The sequence below is a fragment of the Protopterus annectens genome, chromosome 13.part0 (genome assembly GCF_019279795.1).
Source record: "Protopterus annectens isolate FY-2018-M chromosome 13.part0, PAN1.0, whole genome shotgun sequence".
In the NCBI taxonomy this organism is placed as follows: domain Eukaryota; kingdom Metazoa; phylum Chordata; order Ceratodontiformes; family Protopteridae; genus Protopterus; species Protopterus annectens.
The window spans coordinates 472080443-472096271 of record NC_056747.1 but is presented as its reverse complement, the minus strand read 5'-3'; the positions used below and the strand labels follow the sequence as shown (position 1 = coordinate 472096271).

General features: G+C 45.7%; 1 protein-coding gene across 1 annotated transcript in view; it reads right to left on the bottom strand.

Annotated features, from left to right (window-relative positions):
- The window catches only part of POM121 (POM121 transmembrane nucleoporin), a 1129064-nt gene that overhangs the window by 120210 nt on the left and 993025 nt on the right, over nucleotides 1-15829 (bottom strand). The window contains exon 12 of the mRNA XM_044054111.1: nucleotides 8876-8983. Coding sequence (XP_043910046.1) covers nucleotides 8876-8983 — 108 coding nt within the window. The remainder of the gene's footprint in view (nucleotides 1-8875; nucleotides 8984-15829) is intronic.

Genomic DNA, 15829 nt, shown 5'->3' with positions numbered 1-15829 from the left:
TATTTAAAAGTGCCGTCAAGACCTTTTAATTACACAAAGGAAACCGGTCACAGCAGGTCCATAAACCTGCACCTGTATCAGAATAGTGTACTACTGTGGCAGTTTGGCCAGGCTGGCTATCAAGCCAAAGCCAAGCAGTCAATGTTTTTAAGCAAGACAGCAAACAGAGTCAACAGTTTGCTAGACACAGAAAAATACGACTCCTGCTTACAGTAACAGTGGACGGTCTCTGATAATACTGCAATAAGGAGCTCCTTCAGTATAAAAATAAACGGGGGCAGGACACAAGAAAATCACCTTAACTGATTACTATTTTAATCCATTGAACCTAATTGACAGATTACATGCTCATTGCTCGTTATCAAACTGCTCAATCACAGTATCTAAACAAAACATTTATATGCGAGTTTGAACATTATGACTCTCTAACCCTTGCTCCTTTTCCACAAATGGTGTGACGCTGCGGCCTCATAGAACAGTTATATGGTGAACACTCAAAGCAGACTTAACAAAAAACTTTGATGGAAATAGGGTAACTCAACCACCGGTTAACCATAATCTTCACAAATTCAACACTGTACCACTACAGAACACAATTACCTGAATTATATATAGATCCATTTAGACGCAATCTCTCTCACACGCGCAAAATCTTTAAACTCCGGTCCTGCATGAAACTAAAACTAGGGTTACCACCTGTCCCACATCGCTAATGCTACATTTTTTTTTACAAATCAGAGAAAAGTCTAGCATCCCCAGCTCTTTAAGGCAGCTCAGTTTCCTGTATCAAGTGTGTGACAGATTCAGGGCTGTTTATTTAGAAGCAAACAGCCTTCAGAACCATAAGCAAGCTTTGTGAATGCACCAAACTAAATCTAGTGGAGCAGTAAGTAATACATGGAGACGGTGAAAGAATGAAACTCAAGGACTGAGCGCAAGAAGGTTTACCATGGCAGTTCCACTTCCACAGAGTTCTCTCAGGTGGATATCCCTTCTCAGTATTGCTGCTGTCTCGAGGAAGTGAAGGAGGAGGGACCAGCCATGGGGGAAAGCATGAAAAATGATGCATTGACTTGGCTGAACTGAATACACCATCAGCATGGGTTAAGATGATTGCTGGGATATACAGTCATTTGTTGGGATGATGCTTACTACTGGAGTGAGTCTGCAGTCTGTGTGGCTTTCTTCATTTTAGCATCCCTTGCTTACAATCTGCCCTCTCTGAATTACAATTATTAAAAGTAAACGTTCTACATTGTTCTTAATATTGTGTGAATGCATGGACAGAGAATGGCAACAGAGCACAGCCTGGCCTCTTCAATGCACAAACCAAATGTATAACTTGCCAGTAAAAAGTTCCTTACGCACTAAATATGGTTAAGCAATAAACTAGCTTGACTACAGAATAAAAAGATATCAACCTATGGGATGTCGGATCCGGACCGGATCTGAGAGAGCAGTTTCACCAGCATCTGATCTCTAAGCTCCTCCCCTTATCCATAATACCCGTCGAACTCCTTCCTTTCCTCAGATCGAGTTTGCTACACACCACTCACATGAACCCGATCCAAAAACCTTCATAAATAGACATCAGATCAGCAAAGGCACTCTCCTGTCTGCCAAAGCAGAAGCACCAATTGAAGGTTAAGGGGAAGGAGGGACGGTTGATGACAAATTAAGTCAAATTACTCAGCTGGAATGCTATGGTGAGTACATAACTTCTTTATCTGAAGTAGTTAACTTCATCTGATCATCAACATGTGGGACAGAGTCCCCAGCTACCAAAACCTTGGGTGGCCCTCATGGAAGGATATTTCGGAGCACCACGGAGCCAAACGGTGCTCTCCCTCTGGAAACCATGTCCCATTTATAATGAGAAATGAAGGTGTGAGATTAAAACCAAGTAGCCACCAAACAAATATCGTCCAAAGACCCTCGACCAAAAGGTAGCGGATGTAGCCATGAACCTAGTAGAATGGGCATTTATCTTAACCAGAAGAGACATACCTTTATCTTTGTAAACCTGTAGGATGCAAAGGGAAATACATCTGGCAATAGTTACCTTAGAAGCCAGTTTGCCCAAAAAGGTCGTAGCAAAGGACACAAACTGGTCAGACTTGGGCTTTAGTTCTGTGCAAGTAGAAACGTAGCTGTCTATGCACGTCTAACAAATTCAATTTATATTTATCCCTATTCTGAAAATTTGGAAAGAAGACAGGTAAATCGATCGACTGATTGAAGGATTAGTACGAAGTAAAACCCTGTCTTTATGTAAGATCATATATAGAGGTTTTACACATAATGCTTGGAGTTCTGACACTTTCCTAGCAGAGGTAATAGCCACTAGAAAAGCTGTCTTCCAGGATAAAAATTTCAAGTCCACAGAAGCAGCAGGCTCGAAGGGCGGAGCAACCAAAGCTTGCAAAACTAAGGTAAGGTCCCAAGGAGGGGTAGGATCTTTAACCAGGCTTCTTAAAAGAAAGGTACCTTTAATAAACGTTTTGCAAAGTCTGGAGGAAGCTAAAGAAGCCATGTTCACACCTACATGGAAATTGGAAATGGCCACTAGTTGAACCTTCACTGTAGATGAGCTGGCACCCTGCTCAAAAATGTATGCCAAGAACTCAAGGACTGGTGGAATAGGTGCTGTGAACAGGTCCAAATCCCTCTGAGAAGCCCAGATAGAAAAACGCTTCCATTTGCTATAGTATATTTTTCTGGTGGACAATTTATAAGCTGTCACCAGAACAGTCTTGATCGGGGAAGACAGACTGGGAGCCCTAGCAATCAAGCCATGAGCTTCAGACTGACCAGGTCTGGATGAGGGACACTCGAGGGGTGAGAAATGAGATCCGGTATCAGATCCAAGATGGAACTACCAGATGAGACCAAAGACAGGGAAACCAGATTTGGCGAAGCCAGAATGAGGCAATGAGGATGACTCTGCTCCCCAACTGACGAGCCTTCTGGAGAAATTTTGTCAGGAGAGGTAAAGGGGGATAAGCATAAAGAAGACAGGGAGGCAAAGCATGGACCAGAGGGTCCCTGGGGGATTCCCCCTGTGGGGTATCAGAGTGAAGAACTCGCTGCACTTTGCATTGGAAGGAGATGTGAAGAGATCGCAGCAAGGCCGACCCCACACGAGGAAGATTTGCTCCGCAACAGAAGGATTCAAAGACCACTCAAAAGGCATTAGAATAGTCCTGCTCAGTTTGTCCGCCAGTATGTTGGATCGAACCGGAATGTGCATTGCTACCAGAAAACAGCTGGTGGAGATTGCCCATTTCCACACTCTCATGGCCTCACGACAAAGGAGGCAAGACCTGGTTCCTACCTGACTCCTGATGTACCAGACCACTGACGCATTTGTCTTTCTGAATTGCAATCATTCCCAGAGGAAGAAAGGCATAAAGGGCCTGCCATGCTAATAAGACCGTCCTCATCTCTAGAACACGGATATGCAATTTGGTCTCGTTCAGGGACCACATGCCTTGGACTGGCCTGCTCGAGCAATGCCCCCCCCCCCAACCAGTTGGGAGGCATTCGTGGTCACCTTGGCTTGGGGAGAGGATTGAATAAATGTACGTCCCTCTACTAGCTCCGGGGAGCACATCCAACAGAGGAGGGACTTCCTACATGCATTGCTTACGTGAATAGGATGCATCAATGGCAGATCCAAAAAAGGATCACTGGACTGCTAGCATCACTACAAAACCCGCATATAAAGATGAGCACAGGGGAGAAGAGTAATGGTGGCTGCCATGGAACCTAAGGCTCTTAAAACCATCTCAGCTGGAGGAAGAGGAGACTGAAGGATCACGAACACATGAAGTCGTAAGTTTTGGACTCTCTCTGGAGTTAGAAAGACCTTGGTTTGAAACGTATCTGATTCTCACTCCTATGTAGTCTAAGATCTGAACAGGGTCTAGAAAAGACAGACATGTTGATTGTAACGCCCAGCAAGTCTGAATTTTAGGAAATAGTCTTTGGCCTGACAAAGTAGACATCTGGTGGGAGCGGCAAGGAGCCTATCGTCCAGATACGTGTAGACCTGTATTCCTCGATGCCTCAGGTGAGCTGCTACTACTGCCACGACCTTGGTGAACACCCTGGGGGCTGTGGTGAGACCGAAGGGTAGGGCATGGAAGTGACAGTGATTACCCCCTAGCCGAAAGTGGAGGAATCTCCTACAGCGCCTGTGCATTTTGATGTGGTAGTATGCGTCCTGGAAATCTACTGAGCACATCCAGTCTTTCTCCTGCATGTAAAGCAGGATGGATTGTAGAGTGACCATCCGGAACTTCTCTTTAGCAACCGACAGGTTTAGAGTGGAAAGGTCCAGGATAGGCCTCAAGTCCCGTCTTTTTTGGCACCAAAAAGAACGTGGAATAAATGCCTGATCCGGACTGATGTAGGGGGATGAGCGGGACAACTTTTTTTCTTAGCCGCTTTTTTTTTCAAGTGCTGCTGCTCCCTTTGTGTGGTGGAACGTCCAGGAGGTGTTTTGGTGGAAGGGGAGATTGTACACCCTCTGGATATTATCTGAATCACCCAACGGTCTGAGGACACGAACTCGCATACCGTCAAGTGCATCGAAAGGCAAACCCAGACTGCATCCAGAGCAGAGCAGTCGGGCAACCCCTCAGGTCTGCTGCAAGGGCCTGTCCGAGAATGGTTCTAGAGACCCAAAATTTCTCGAATCTCCCCCGCCTCTGGGCCGGCATCTGTCCTGACCCATTCTGCCTCTAGGGGAAGGTGGATCCTGAGTATCCCAGGAATACTGAGATTTCTGGAACCACATCTTTACCCCCTCTGATTCCTGGAGTAGGATCTTTAGGGGTTATAGAACCGGATTCCGATGGAAGACGGTTTCTTCCCATCCTTCTCACTCTGGATTAACATCTCATGAACAGTCTTCCCAAACAAGGAAGAACCATCGTAAGGGGCATTCACAAAGGACGCCTTAAAGGGTTCTGTGAATTGACCAAGCCTAAGCCAGGCGTGTTGCCCACATGGCGATGCCAGATTCGGCAGCCCTTGCTGCTCCTTCAGTGGCAAATGAGACGAGGCGCATGGACATATTGGTAACCGCTTTGAGAGTGACCATCCTCGCTGAGAATGTGCATATATCTTCTGGAGACAGACTCTGGGGGCGACTCAGTGAACTCCTTGACCAGGTCTCACTGTAGTCTAGTTATGTGGGCCAAATAAGTCAGCGCCCTTCTAGAAAAGGTGGCTGAAGCATGTGTCCAATTTTCCAGACTATCCATAGTCTTGGACTCTGTCGGGGAGATGGACCGTAGAACTTTCCTGAACTAGTTCTTTCTTAGTGGCAGCCGCTAGCACCATGGTGCCCACTGGGGACTCCTTGTTCCAACCTGGTCTGTCTACTGGAAGGCTCAAGATCTTATCAGGGCACGTGGGGATTGGCTCCACGGTGTCCGGCTCCTTCCATGGGATCTTGCTGGGGGTGGGACACCCAGGAGGTAAACGGGCCCATGTCGAAGGCCTCCAGGAACACTGACTCATCCAAGAAAGGTTTGGGGGTGTACCAACACCACCGCTGGCACAGAATTTTCATGATGTCTCCAAAGGAGACATCATTGGGGGTGATCTGGGGAACCTTCCGTCGTATCCTCAGTGAGGGACTCTGGAGAGGAGTCCAGGTGCCTCCTTTTGCACGTTCATTAGAGGGATATCATCAGTGGGACTCTCCGGAGAGGACTCGCAAACTACTTGTGGTTCCTTGAGGAATACAGTCTGGGGCCCATTGAGTACGGGCTGTCCCTGCATGGGCAAAATGGCTGAAGACGCACCCAAAGGTCAGGGAGTCTGGGCAGAATCCAATGAAATGGTCAGTGGCCTTGATCCCCTGGAGAGAACCCTCTACACCACATCGAAAGTTGAGGGAGAGTGAGCCTCCTGAGAAACTGGCAAGGAAACTGTTCTCCCCACATCCAGCGTGGGGATCGGAGCAGAGATACCAAGGGGTAAAGCCTTGACCAGACTGCGTCGGTGCGAAGGAGAATGACCCAACCCCTCGGATCAGACGTCCAGGCTTTGGCTCAGAGAGCCGCTTGGGTCTGAACCAGTTGGATCCAACATGCTCAAGGTAATAGCCGGCGTCGAGGTACATGGTACCATCGGCAATGACCCCCTGACTCTGAGACCTCTCTGATCCAGAAACTCTGACACCAGGGAACGGACCAGAGAAGGAGATATCAGGGCAAAGAAGGGAAGCGAGCTCCCCCCTCTGAGGGAGAAGGGGCTGGTAAGACCCCCAATCTGAATCTGGGTGTGAATAAACCTTTGCATCATTTTGTCCATGTCCACTTCAGATAGACTTCTGTTGGACTGCGACGAGGCCACCAACACCGGCCGGGGAGGGTAGGTATATGGAGGCCCTGGAAAGAGGTAATAAGCTCCTCTGGCTCCGGTGAAAATTTTAGCGATCGGAGCAAAGGAGAAGCTGGCCTGGAAAAAGTTGTCTGTTTAGGGGCAGGACCCACCGGATCCGATTGGTCCAGGGATCTCTTCCTCCCTTTGTCTCTCTCTGTCTTTGTTCCTCTCTTTTTTTGACTCCCTATCCATAGGCATATGTCCAGGAGGTTGAGTCTCGGCCTGGGAGGGAGAGGAGGAGACAGTGACTGAAGTTGAAGACAAGGTCACGGCTGTGACTGCAATAGAAGAGGCAGCTGCCTCTGTAGCAGGGAGAAGTCCCTTGATCAATTTTGCCCTACGATCCTTTAGGGCACCTGGGTTGAACCCTGCAAAAACAGAACAGTCCCAAGACAGATGGGCCTGCCCCCAGACACACCACCCACAGTGTGTGGCCATCCGCTGGGGACAACGTATGGCCACACACTGTGCACTTCCTAAAGACCAGCTTGGCCTTCTGATCTGCCATACCAACACAGAAGGTACAATGTACCAAATAGTTTAAACTAAACTACCCAACCCCAACATTCACACACACAATCGCAAGAAGGGGAAAGGGAGATTAGGCCTGATTTACCTACAACACAGAAATGTTTGTTTTTTTTTGACAGAAAACGCGATATGAAACGAGAGGAGGGAAGGCAAAGGGTAGTACGAAACCTACCTAGTCAGAAACCCACAGAAATAGCAGAAAAAGTGCCTACCACGCCTGGAGCTCTAGACCACGCTGCTTGGCAAAGCCGCAACAAATGAGATCTGGGGGAAGGAAGGAGATGGAGGGGTATTATGGGTAAGGGGAGGAGCTTGAAGCTCGGATCAGATGCTGGTGAAACTGCCGTCTCTGATCTGGATCTGGCATCCCACAGGTTGATAATCAAATTAAGTTAATTACTTCAGATCTATCACTATAACAATGACTATAATTAGATAATTATCTGTTAAGATACAGTACAACTAAGTAAAAAAAAACATGGCAGTCTTTATAAACCTAATCTATTCTAATGCACCTACCGGGGGAAAAAAACTAATACTAACAGCACACACTACATACCTTATCTAAAGCAGTAATACTGACAAAAATCTACTAAATGGAAAGAAAAGATTTTCTCTTGGTACGGTGATGAGGAATAAAAGAAAGGTATAATCTGCTAAGACCAACACCAAAATGATACTGAAAGATAGTGCTCTGAATGACATGTGAACACTTCAGGTAACAAATAAGATGTGAAGTACTAAGGTGGAGTTCAGAGATTTTATGGGCAGGGAAGGAGTCAGAGCCTTGGAATGGAGGAGCTTCAGAATTAGCGCTGAGGTTTAATCAGACAACCCACAGCTGAACTTGACGAAAATGGACATCGGATCAACAGACTTAGGGTTAACTGAGGTGGGGAAAGTACAAGTTAGGGAAACTGATCAGGTACTTAAATCACTGTCACTTAAAGTTCTGCCATGAATCATGGCACTACAAAAAAAGCTTGCAATGTTTTTGCTTCTGACATAACAGTACTCCTGTCTGTGCAACACTGGCCTGATTTTATCATCTATACTGGCCAATGGGAAATTCCTGGAAAAAAAAGAAATGCAGCGCTCAAACAATCCAGGGACAGAAGAATAAAGGACTGAACAATGAAAGCAAGTCTTTCAACTCACAGATGCACAGAATCTTTTTTTTTTTACAAGGTATATAGCACATGCTCAACTTTCACCATCTGGACTTAAAAGTATGTAACAATGTTTGAAACTACTTTACAATGCAAATGGCTGCAGGATCTTAACACATGTTAAGTTCATCCACCAAAATTGTTTTAAGTCTACTAGCCATACCAAATGAAAAGAGTTATTAGCATAAAATGTGACAAGCAAATATTTCTGCATTTTATGTACTAAGATAATGTTCAAGTCAGTCACTTGGCAGGTACTTAAATAATGCTCACAAATCTTGCTTCAAATTACACCTGCCTTGCTCCACAAATGAGCAGCACTGTTGAAGGGCACTTTTTATATCTGCAGCCAAGCGCTCAAAATTGTAAAGATTTTCATAGAATGTCCAGACTTTTGGCTCATATGTTTGAATTGCACCTCAATTTTTTTGGTTTTCTAGCAAATCACTGAAGACTGACGTCACTAAACAATGATGTACATACGAGTTTGACTTCATATGCTAAAGAAAAAGCATTCTAACCAAAAACCTCTTACTCTATCAACATTCTAAATTCATAACAGCAATATTTAAAATCTGGCCCTATTTTGGGGCCTTTATCCATCCATTATTTTAGGCTTTGTCCAGACTTCTTGTGAGAAGAGATTGAGTAGTACAACTCCCATGTAGACGTAACATTTGCATTATATTTTATATCATAATGACAAGGGCATAAAAAAACAACCCAAACCAAAATGATTAGAATGCCAGACAATGTGCATAATTAAATTATCTTACCAAATGGTGTTGATGGACTTCCCCCAAAGCTTGGAGCTGGGGTACTTGGAGTTCCGAAAGAAAAGCCCCCTCCAGCACTGCTCTGTCCAAATGCAGGTGTTGTATTTCCTTAAAAAAAAAAATTACAGTAACTAATAAAATTACAATAAAAAACTACACACAAAAGCAATGTATGGCGGGGTGCAGAAATGTAATACCTCTCCATCGAAATTAAAAAATCTCAACTGCAGTGTATCACTTTGGCAAGTATTCCAGCAATTAGCAACGAACAGGCGTCTACCCAAAGATACCCTTTAAAAAATCCAGGGTGGTGGAAGACTCTACCCACGAAAGCTTCATCAAACCCAGTCTTCAATTGTGAGTGAAAATTCAGTTCGTTGTACATGAGTAAGGCCCTTGCCAAAGATCAGCTTCACAATCTGAAACATCTTGGGGAGGGTGCGGGGAGAGAATTAAACAGTTCACACTAAAGGAAGGAATTGGTCTATTTTCTTGAAACCATGAGTCTTTTCACGATAACCCAGTTAGCTATGGTCATGTGAAGGAAGCAGACAAACCTCCTCTCATGTCTCACTGTAGGTAAAAACAGCCCTTGGCATAATTCACTCAATGAAATTTACCTTTGCAAAAAAAAAAGACTGACATCTAGCTCTCAATTCAGAGAAAGTACAGTTGTGTACACTCACCATAATTGTAGATGTTAGAGTGTATTCACTGTTGCAGTCATCACATTTGGGTAGATTCCCACAGCGGAGGAAAAGGGTTGAGGCAGTCCAGGAAGCTAAGGGCTGGATAGCATGCCCTGCAAGACCGCAGAGGCAAACCCTGCCTTGGATTTGGAGGCAGGTGGTAATGCTTGGTACAAGTATGAACAGATGTCCAGGTGGCAGCCTCCAGGATATCCCTGGTGGTAACCCCTCTGAGGAAAGCTGCAGTGGTGCAGTGTGTCCTGACCCCCTTGGGGGGAGGCCTGCCATGCTGTTTGTAGCAGAAATAGATGTAGTGTGCTATCCATTTGGAAATGGTTTGCTTGGAGATGGCTTTGCTTTCTGCCCCTGAAGCAAAGCTAACCAGCAATTGATCACACTTTCTGAAGGGTTTAGTCCTGTCCAGATAGTATCTGAGCTGTCTGTTTACATCTACTGAGTGCAGAATCCTTTGCCCCTTGTTTTGGGGGTTAGGAAAGAAGGTGGGTAAATTGATGGATTGGTTTGAGAGCCACAATGGATACCACCTTGGGCATGAAGCATGGACTAGGTCTAAGGGATACCCTGTCTGCATGGAAGATGAAGGGTTCCACAGACATGAGTGCTTGCAGCTCAAAGACTCTTCTGGCTGAAGTGATGGCCAGGAGGAAGGCGGTTTTCCAGGAGATACATTTTAGCTCTGCAGAAAAAGCTGGTTCAAAAGGGGGCAGGGTGAGCTTTTCCAAAACAGAGTTGAGGTCCCAAGCTGGTGTTGGTGGCTTCTGGGGGGGCCCCAAGTTGCTAGCCCCTCTGAGGAACTGTTTAATCAGAGGGTATGAAAAAAAGAGGCTGCTCAGTGGGAAAATGAGCAGAAATAGAGGCATGAATTTTTATAGAGGAGAAAGACACCACTGTGTAGTAGGTCAGCTAACTAATACAGGATGACAGGGATGGAGGGCTGTGAGGTATTGGCCCCCTTAGCCTGGACCCAGGTGCAAAACCTTTTCCATTTATCTACAGAAGACTTTCTGGTGTTAGGGCATCTGGCCTCTAGGATAACATCCGGAACTTGTTTACTGACGATGGCAGACTAGTCAGGGGTAAGGTATAAGCCAAGCTGCCAAATTGTGCGTCTGCAATTGGGGTGCATGAATTCTCCCTCCCTCTAGGTTAGGTTTGGAATCTGAGGAAGATTTCATTGTGGCAGCGGGGACAGGCTGCACAGCCAGGGGTATCAGTGCTGTCTGGACCCATCTGGAGCTATGAGAACGGTCCTTGGTTTTTCCTCCCTTATTTTGAGCAGTACCTTGGGAATAAGAGGTAGGGGAGGACAGGCATAGACCAAGAGGTTTACCCAGGGGAAGGACAGGGCATCCACTTTCCAAGCCATGCAGTGATGCTCCCTGGTGCAGAATTTGCTGAGCTGATGGTTGGTGTGGGAAGCAAAGAGGTTGAGTTATTAGAAGGTGTTTCTGTTGAGCTGCCACTCGTGGGGGTCCAAGAGCTTTCTGCTTAATTGGTCTGCCAGGGAGTTGAGAGCACCTGGCAGGTATTGTGCTAACAGGTGTATTTGCATGGAAGAGGCTGTGAACCAAAGGGTCATGGCCAGCTTGCACAGGGGGTAGGAGTGAGTCCCTCCCTGCTTGTTGATGTACCACATCACAGTGGTGTTGTCTGTTTTGATCAGGAGAAACCCTGGAGAGAGAAGGCGTTTGAAAGCTTTCACGGCATGTTGCACAGCCATCATCTCTTGTGCAGGGTGAGTTGCTGGGGGTTCCATTGGCCTTGTATGCACCTGCCGTCCAGGTGTGCACCTCAAGTGTAGTCTGATGCATCTGTGATGAGGGTCTGGGTGGCAGGGTGTGGGGAGAAGTGCAGTCCCTTGTTGTGGAAGCAGGCTGTTGCCAACCAAAGAAATTCCTTCCTCAGGCAAGGAATAATAGGCAGAAGAGTTTCCAGTGAGTGTTGACACCAAAGGCTCTTCAGGTACCGTTAAAGTTTCTTCATTTGCAGCCTGGCATATGGAGTAAGGAGTATGCAAGAAGCCATTAACCCCAAGGCTTGCAGGATTTTCCTTGCAGAAAGCTGGGGCCTGGTGGCCAGTTGAGAGAAGCTGATAGGAAAATTTGTTTCTCTGGCGCAAGGCATGCCATCTGGAATGCTGTGTCCAGACTTGCTCCCAGGAAGATTATCCCTTTGGTAGGAACCTGTTTGGATTTCTTTTCATTGACTGCGTACCCTATGGAGGTTAGTAGGTCCTTTACAAAGGCCACGTCTGAGCAGCTTTTCCTGGCTGTCTGTCTGAATAAGGCAGTCGAGTAAGTAGGGGTAAATTTGAATATTTCTATGTCTGCAAAAGGTAATGGCCGGCACCCAGCATTTTGTGTAAACTCTGGGAGCAATAGATAAGCCAAAGGGAAGCACACTGAAAGTGTTGAACCCTGAAGCAGAGATGTTTTCTGCAGGACTCCCTGATAGGAATGTAGCGGTAGGCCTCCTTTTAGGTCCAGGGTGGCTAGCCACGCATCCTTGGAGAGCATAGGTAGCAGCTGCTGGAGGTTGAGCATTTTGAATTTTGCGATCACCAGAAAGGTGTTTAGAATGGATAGATAGAGGATGGGGCACCAGGTGCCCCCTTTTCTGGGCACCAGAAAAAGTATGGAGTAGAAGCCTTGGCCTATCTGCTCTACAGGAACGTGCTCTACTGGCCCAAGAAGAGAAGGGAATTGATATGCTTTTGAGCCTCTGCCCACTGATTTGGTGGTAGATCTGGGAACCCTTTTGGGGTTGGAAGGGTGTGGAAGGAGAATGTGTACCCGAGACACACTGTTCAGAACCCATTGGTCCTTGGTAATGGTGGCCCAGGTGCTTGAGTGAAAGTGTTTTCCTCCTAGCGGTATGTGAAGGTGGGCAGAAGAGAGGTTAGGAAGGGGTGAGTCATTGTGAGTGCTTACCACAAGGGGGTGGGGCTTAGAACTCCCTGGTTTTGAAGTGGAGGTAGTCCACTGCTAAGATCTCTCCAATCCCTGGGACTGCTGTCTGGGGGGATCTGTTTCCACAGGGCCTAGGCTGGCCCTGTCTACTCTGAGCAGGAAAGGACCAGTGCTTAGAGGGGAAAATTCCTGCTGAACCTAGGGGGCTGGACCTCTAAGAAATCTTTAACTGTCTGCATAGATTTTGCTTTTTCTTCCATCTTTTTAAAACCTCTCCTGCTTTAGTGCCAAATAAGTTTCTTTGTGCAAGGTTGCATCCAAGAAATTTGATTTGACATGGACTGGCAGGGGTTGTTCCTTAAGCCATGCATGTTTTCTAATGACAGCTCCAGTGACTGCTGCCCTGCAAGAAGCTTCTAGGGCATCAAAACCACAGTGTAAAGTGTGTTTAGTTACTTGACCAGCAGAATGCATTAAGTCATGCAAATATTTAGATTTTGCCCACACAGGAAAGGACATCTTTTGTTTAAGGAGTTCCAAAGTATGCTGTTGACACTTAAGCATATGGAACTGACAATTTAGTGCCCTAATAGCAAGAGTAGCAGAGGTGTACACTTTTTTACCCCATCTGTCCAGTGGTCAGGAATCCCTGTCTGAGGGGGTGGGATTCTTAGCAGAGGTTGCTTTAATCCCTTTAGGCCCTTGAGTAATGACGTCAGGATCAGCGGTTGGGTTTTGAGAGAGATATTTGTGAGAGTCAGGGACTCTGTAGTACCTGTCTGGTTTTCTGGGAGCAGGAGGGAGGGCGTCGGGAGTCTAGCAGGATTCAAGGAAGACATCATCCATCACATCTAGAACTGGGGGGATGGCTAAGGGCCTGTATTGTAGAAGGTCCAGGAACTATGAGTCTCTTTTTAGACTGTGGGCAGTCTTGACTCTCCCATTGGAAATGCTCCCTTAAGGTATTCAGGGTTTCCCCAAAGGAAAAATCCTCTGGGAGAGAGGCTGATGGAATGGATTCCTCTGCACCAGAATCCTCATATGTGGAGAGGGGCTGCATGTCATCATAGTCAGATGCATCGGATTCATCTGACTTGTTCAGACAAAACTACTGGAGACAGATCTCGCTTCCTTTTTGAAGGAGTGGCTTGGCCTCCCCTAATCAGCATAAGGTCTTCTGCCATTTTAAGCATTTGAGACTGAGGCAAGTGAGCAGGTGCCCGAGTATGCATAGTCGGTTTCTTGGGTGTGGTTCGACCCCTGGACCTAAGGAACTCAGGTTTCAAAAGAACAGCAGCCGCGAAAGAAGGTGTTGGTTTATATCGGGATTCAGTGTTGCGAAGGACTTCCTCGGAAGACGGTGCCTGCACAGCGGCTCTGGAGCCATCCAAGGTAAAGACGACTGTAGGATCCTTAGACGAAGAAGAGTTCTGTGGCATACCGGACTCCAAAAGGGTCTCAGTAAAGGCCTGCGAATTGAAGTGGGCATCAGGGGGCTGCAAAAGCGCCTCACTGAGTTCCGGAGGACTGATGACCAGCTTAACGGAAGCATCGTCGGAAGGTTTGGTCCTATGTAATCTGTCTCTGTCTTTATCTTAACTTTTTTTTTGGAAGATCTGCTGTCAGATAGCTTACCAAAGCCATATCGGAGTTTGGGGACTGTAAACGGAAATCTCTTGCTAAAATAAGGGCCCGACGATGAATAGTTCTGGCGTTAAAGCACAGAAGCAGCAATGAGGGACGTCGTGGTCTGGGCCTAGACAAGTGATGCAGTGGAAGTCCCAGTGTGGTATTTGCTTTCCACAGGCAAGACGATTAACTTATTCTGGCATTGGTTAGTGCAAGAAAAAAGGATCCCCAATGGGGTACTTGGCTTTCGAAGACTTAAACTTCAATTCGGAAACAAGAGTCAGGTAGCGCCCGACCGGCACTTTTGTGAAATGCTTCTGCTTCGGGCTCCACGGCAAGAAAGACTGATGTAATGGCGTTGGATGCCTTCCTTTATACCACTGACGACCTGACGTCAGTCCTCAAGTGACAGCAACCAACGCAGAAATACTAAGTCTCTGGTATTCAGGCCAGCCAAGGGTTACCCTGGCAGGGATAACCCAAATGTGATGACTGCAAGAGTGAAACATGAAGAACATCTACTCTAATATACATCACAGCTACTAGAAAAGAATTTTAAAAACACAGCAGTCAAGTCAGTTTTGGCAGGCGCAGTTACCTAAACAGAGTTCAAAGCCCCCAAATGAAAAAAAATATGTCTGTCTAACCTCTGATGGCTTAAGCTTAAATGTCAATATGAGCCAGCTTTATGGAGTTATGTATGTATGCTAATGAAGCTGCCACATATTAAAGGAATAGGCTAATTCTAAAGCAGCAACCAAGAAAAAATGCTCACAGTGTTGTGTGAATAGGAAACTATACTTTCACTAAGAAAAGACAGAACAATGTCAATATTGTACTTCATAAAAAAAAGAACCAGTTAAGCGTTTTCGTCCTAATACTAACAGACTTCATCAGAACTAAATGTAGTATAAGCCATCCCCTTGTATAGTAAAATAAAATCAATTACATCTATTAACATTAATTGATCATTAAATCTTAAAGTTACACTAAAAAAAGAGAGCACAAAAGTTGAATTGCATAACATCATAAGGAACCAACTCAAACAAAGAATAAAAAGACAGTAAAAAAAAATCAGAGGAAGGCAGCTCTTAGTTTAAGCAATGGAACAATAGGAACAGGGTCATTCAGACCTGGGTAAACTGAAGTTTTACTGCCAGGTAAGTTCCTTAAGCTCTAGTTTCATCTCCTAAGGACCCCCTCCACATTATTGGCAGCAACCAATTCCAAAATGCCAAAATAAAATTTTGGCGAGAGAGTACATAGAGCAATGTGTTTAAACAAATAATCATTTCCTTTAGAAATAGCATGAGTATGCACCAATTCTTTTTCACAGCAGTCTTTTTCCAATATAGAAATGTGGACAGTTGCAAAACATAGCAATATACATCGCCCCCTGTGAATCAGTGTCCGTCGGCTAAATAGATATTACAAGGTGGGTCTACTACAGTAATACATTCTTGCTGTACTACACACTGGCACTGGCCACATGCTCCACATCTTCTAGTGCCTTTACATAACTTGGAATAATTTGATAAAGTATAAAGTTCAAAATTTTTTTCAAGTTATGCTCAGTTTTATATACAAAGTGTGGGGCATCACCTAAAGTCTTAAATAGGTTTTCATCCCCCTTTAAAATATTCCAGTTATGTCTAACAATCATTTTAATCTTATGTGATGATGGCCCAAAAGTAACAGGGGAATCT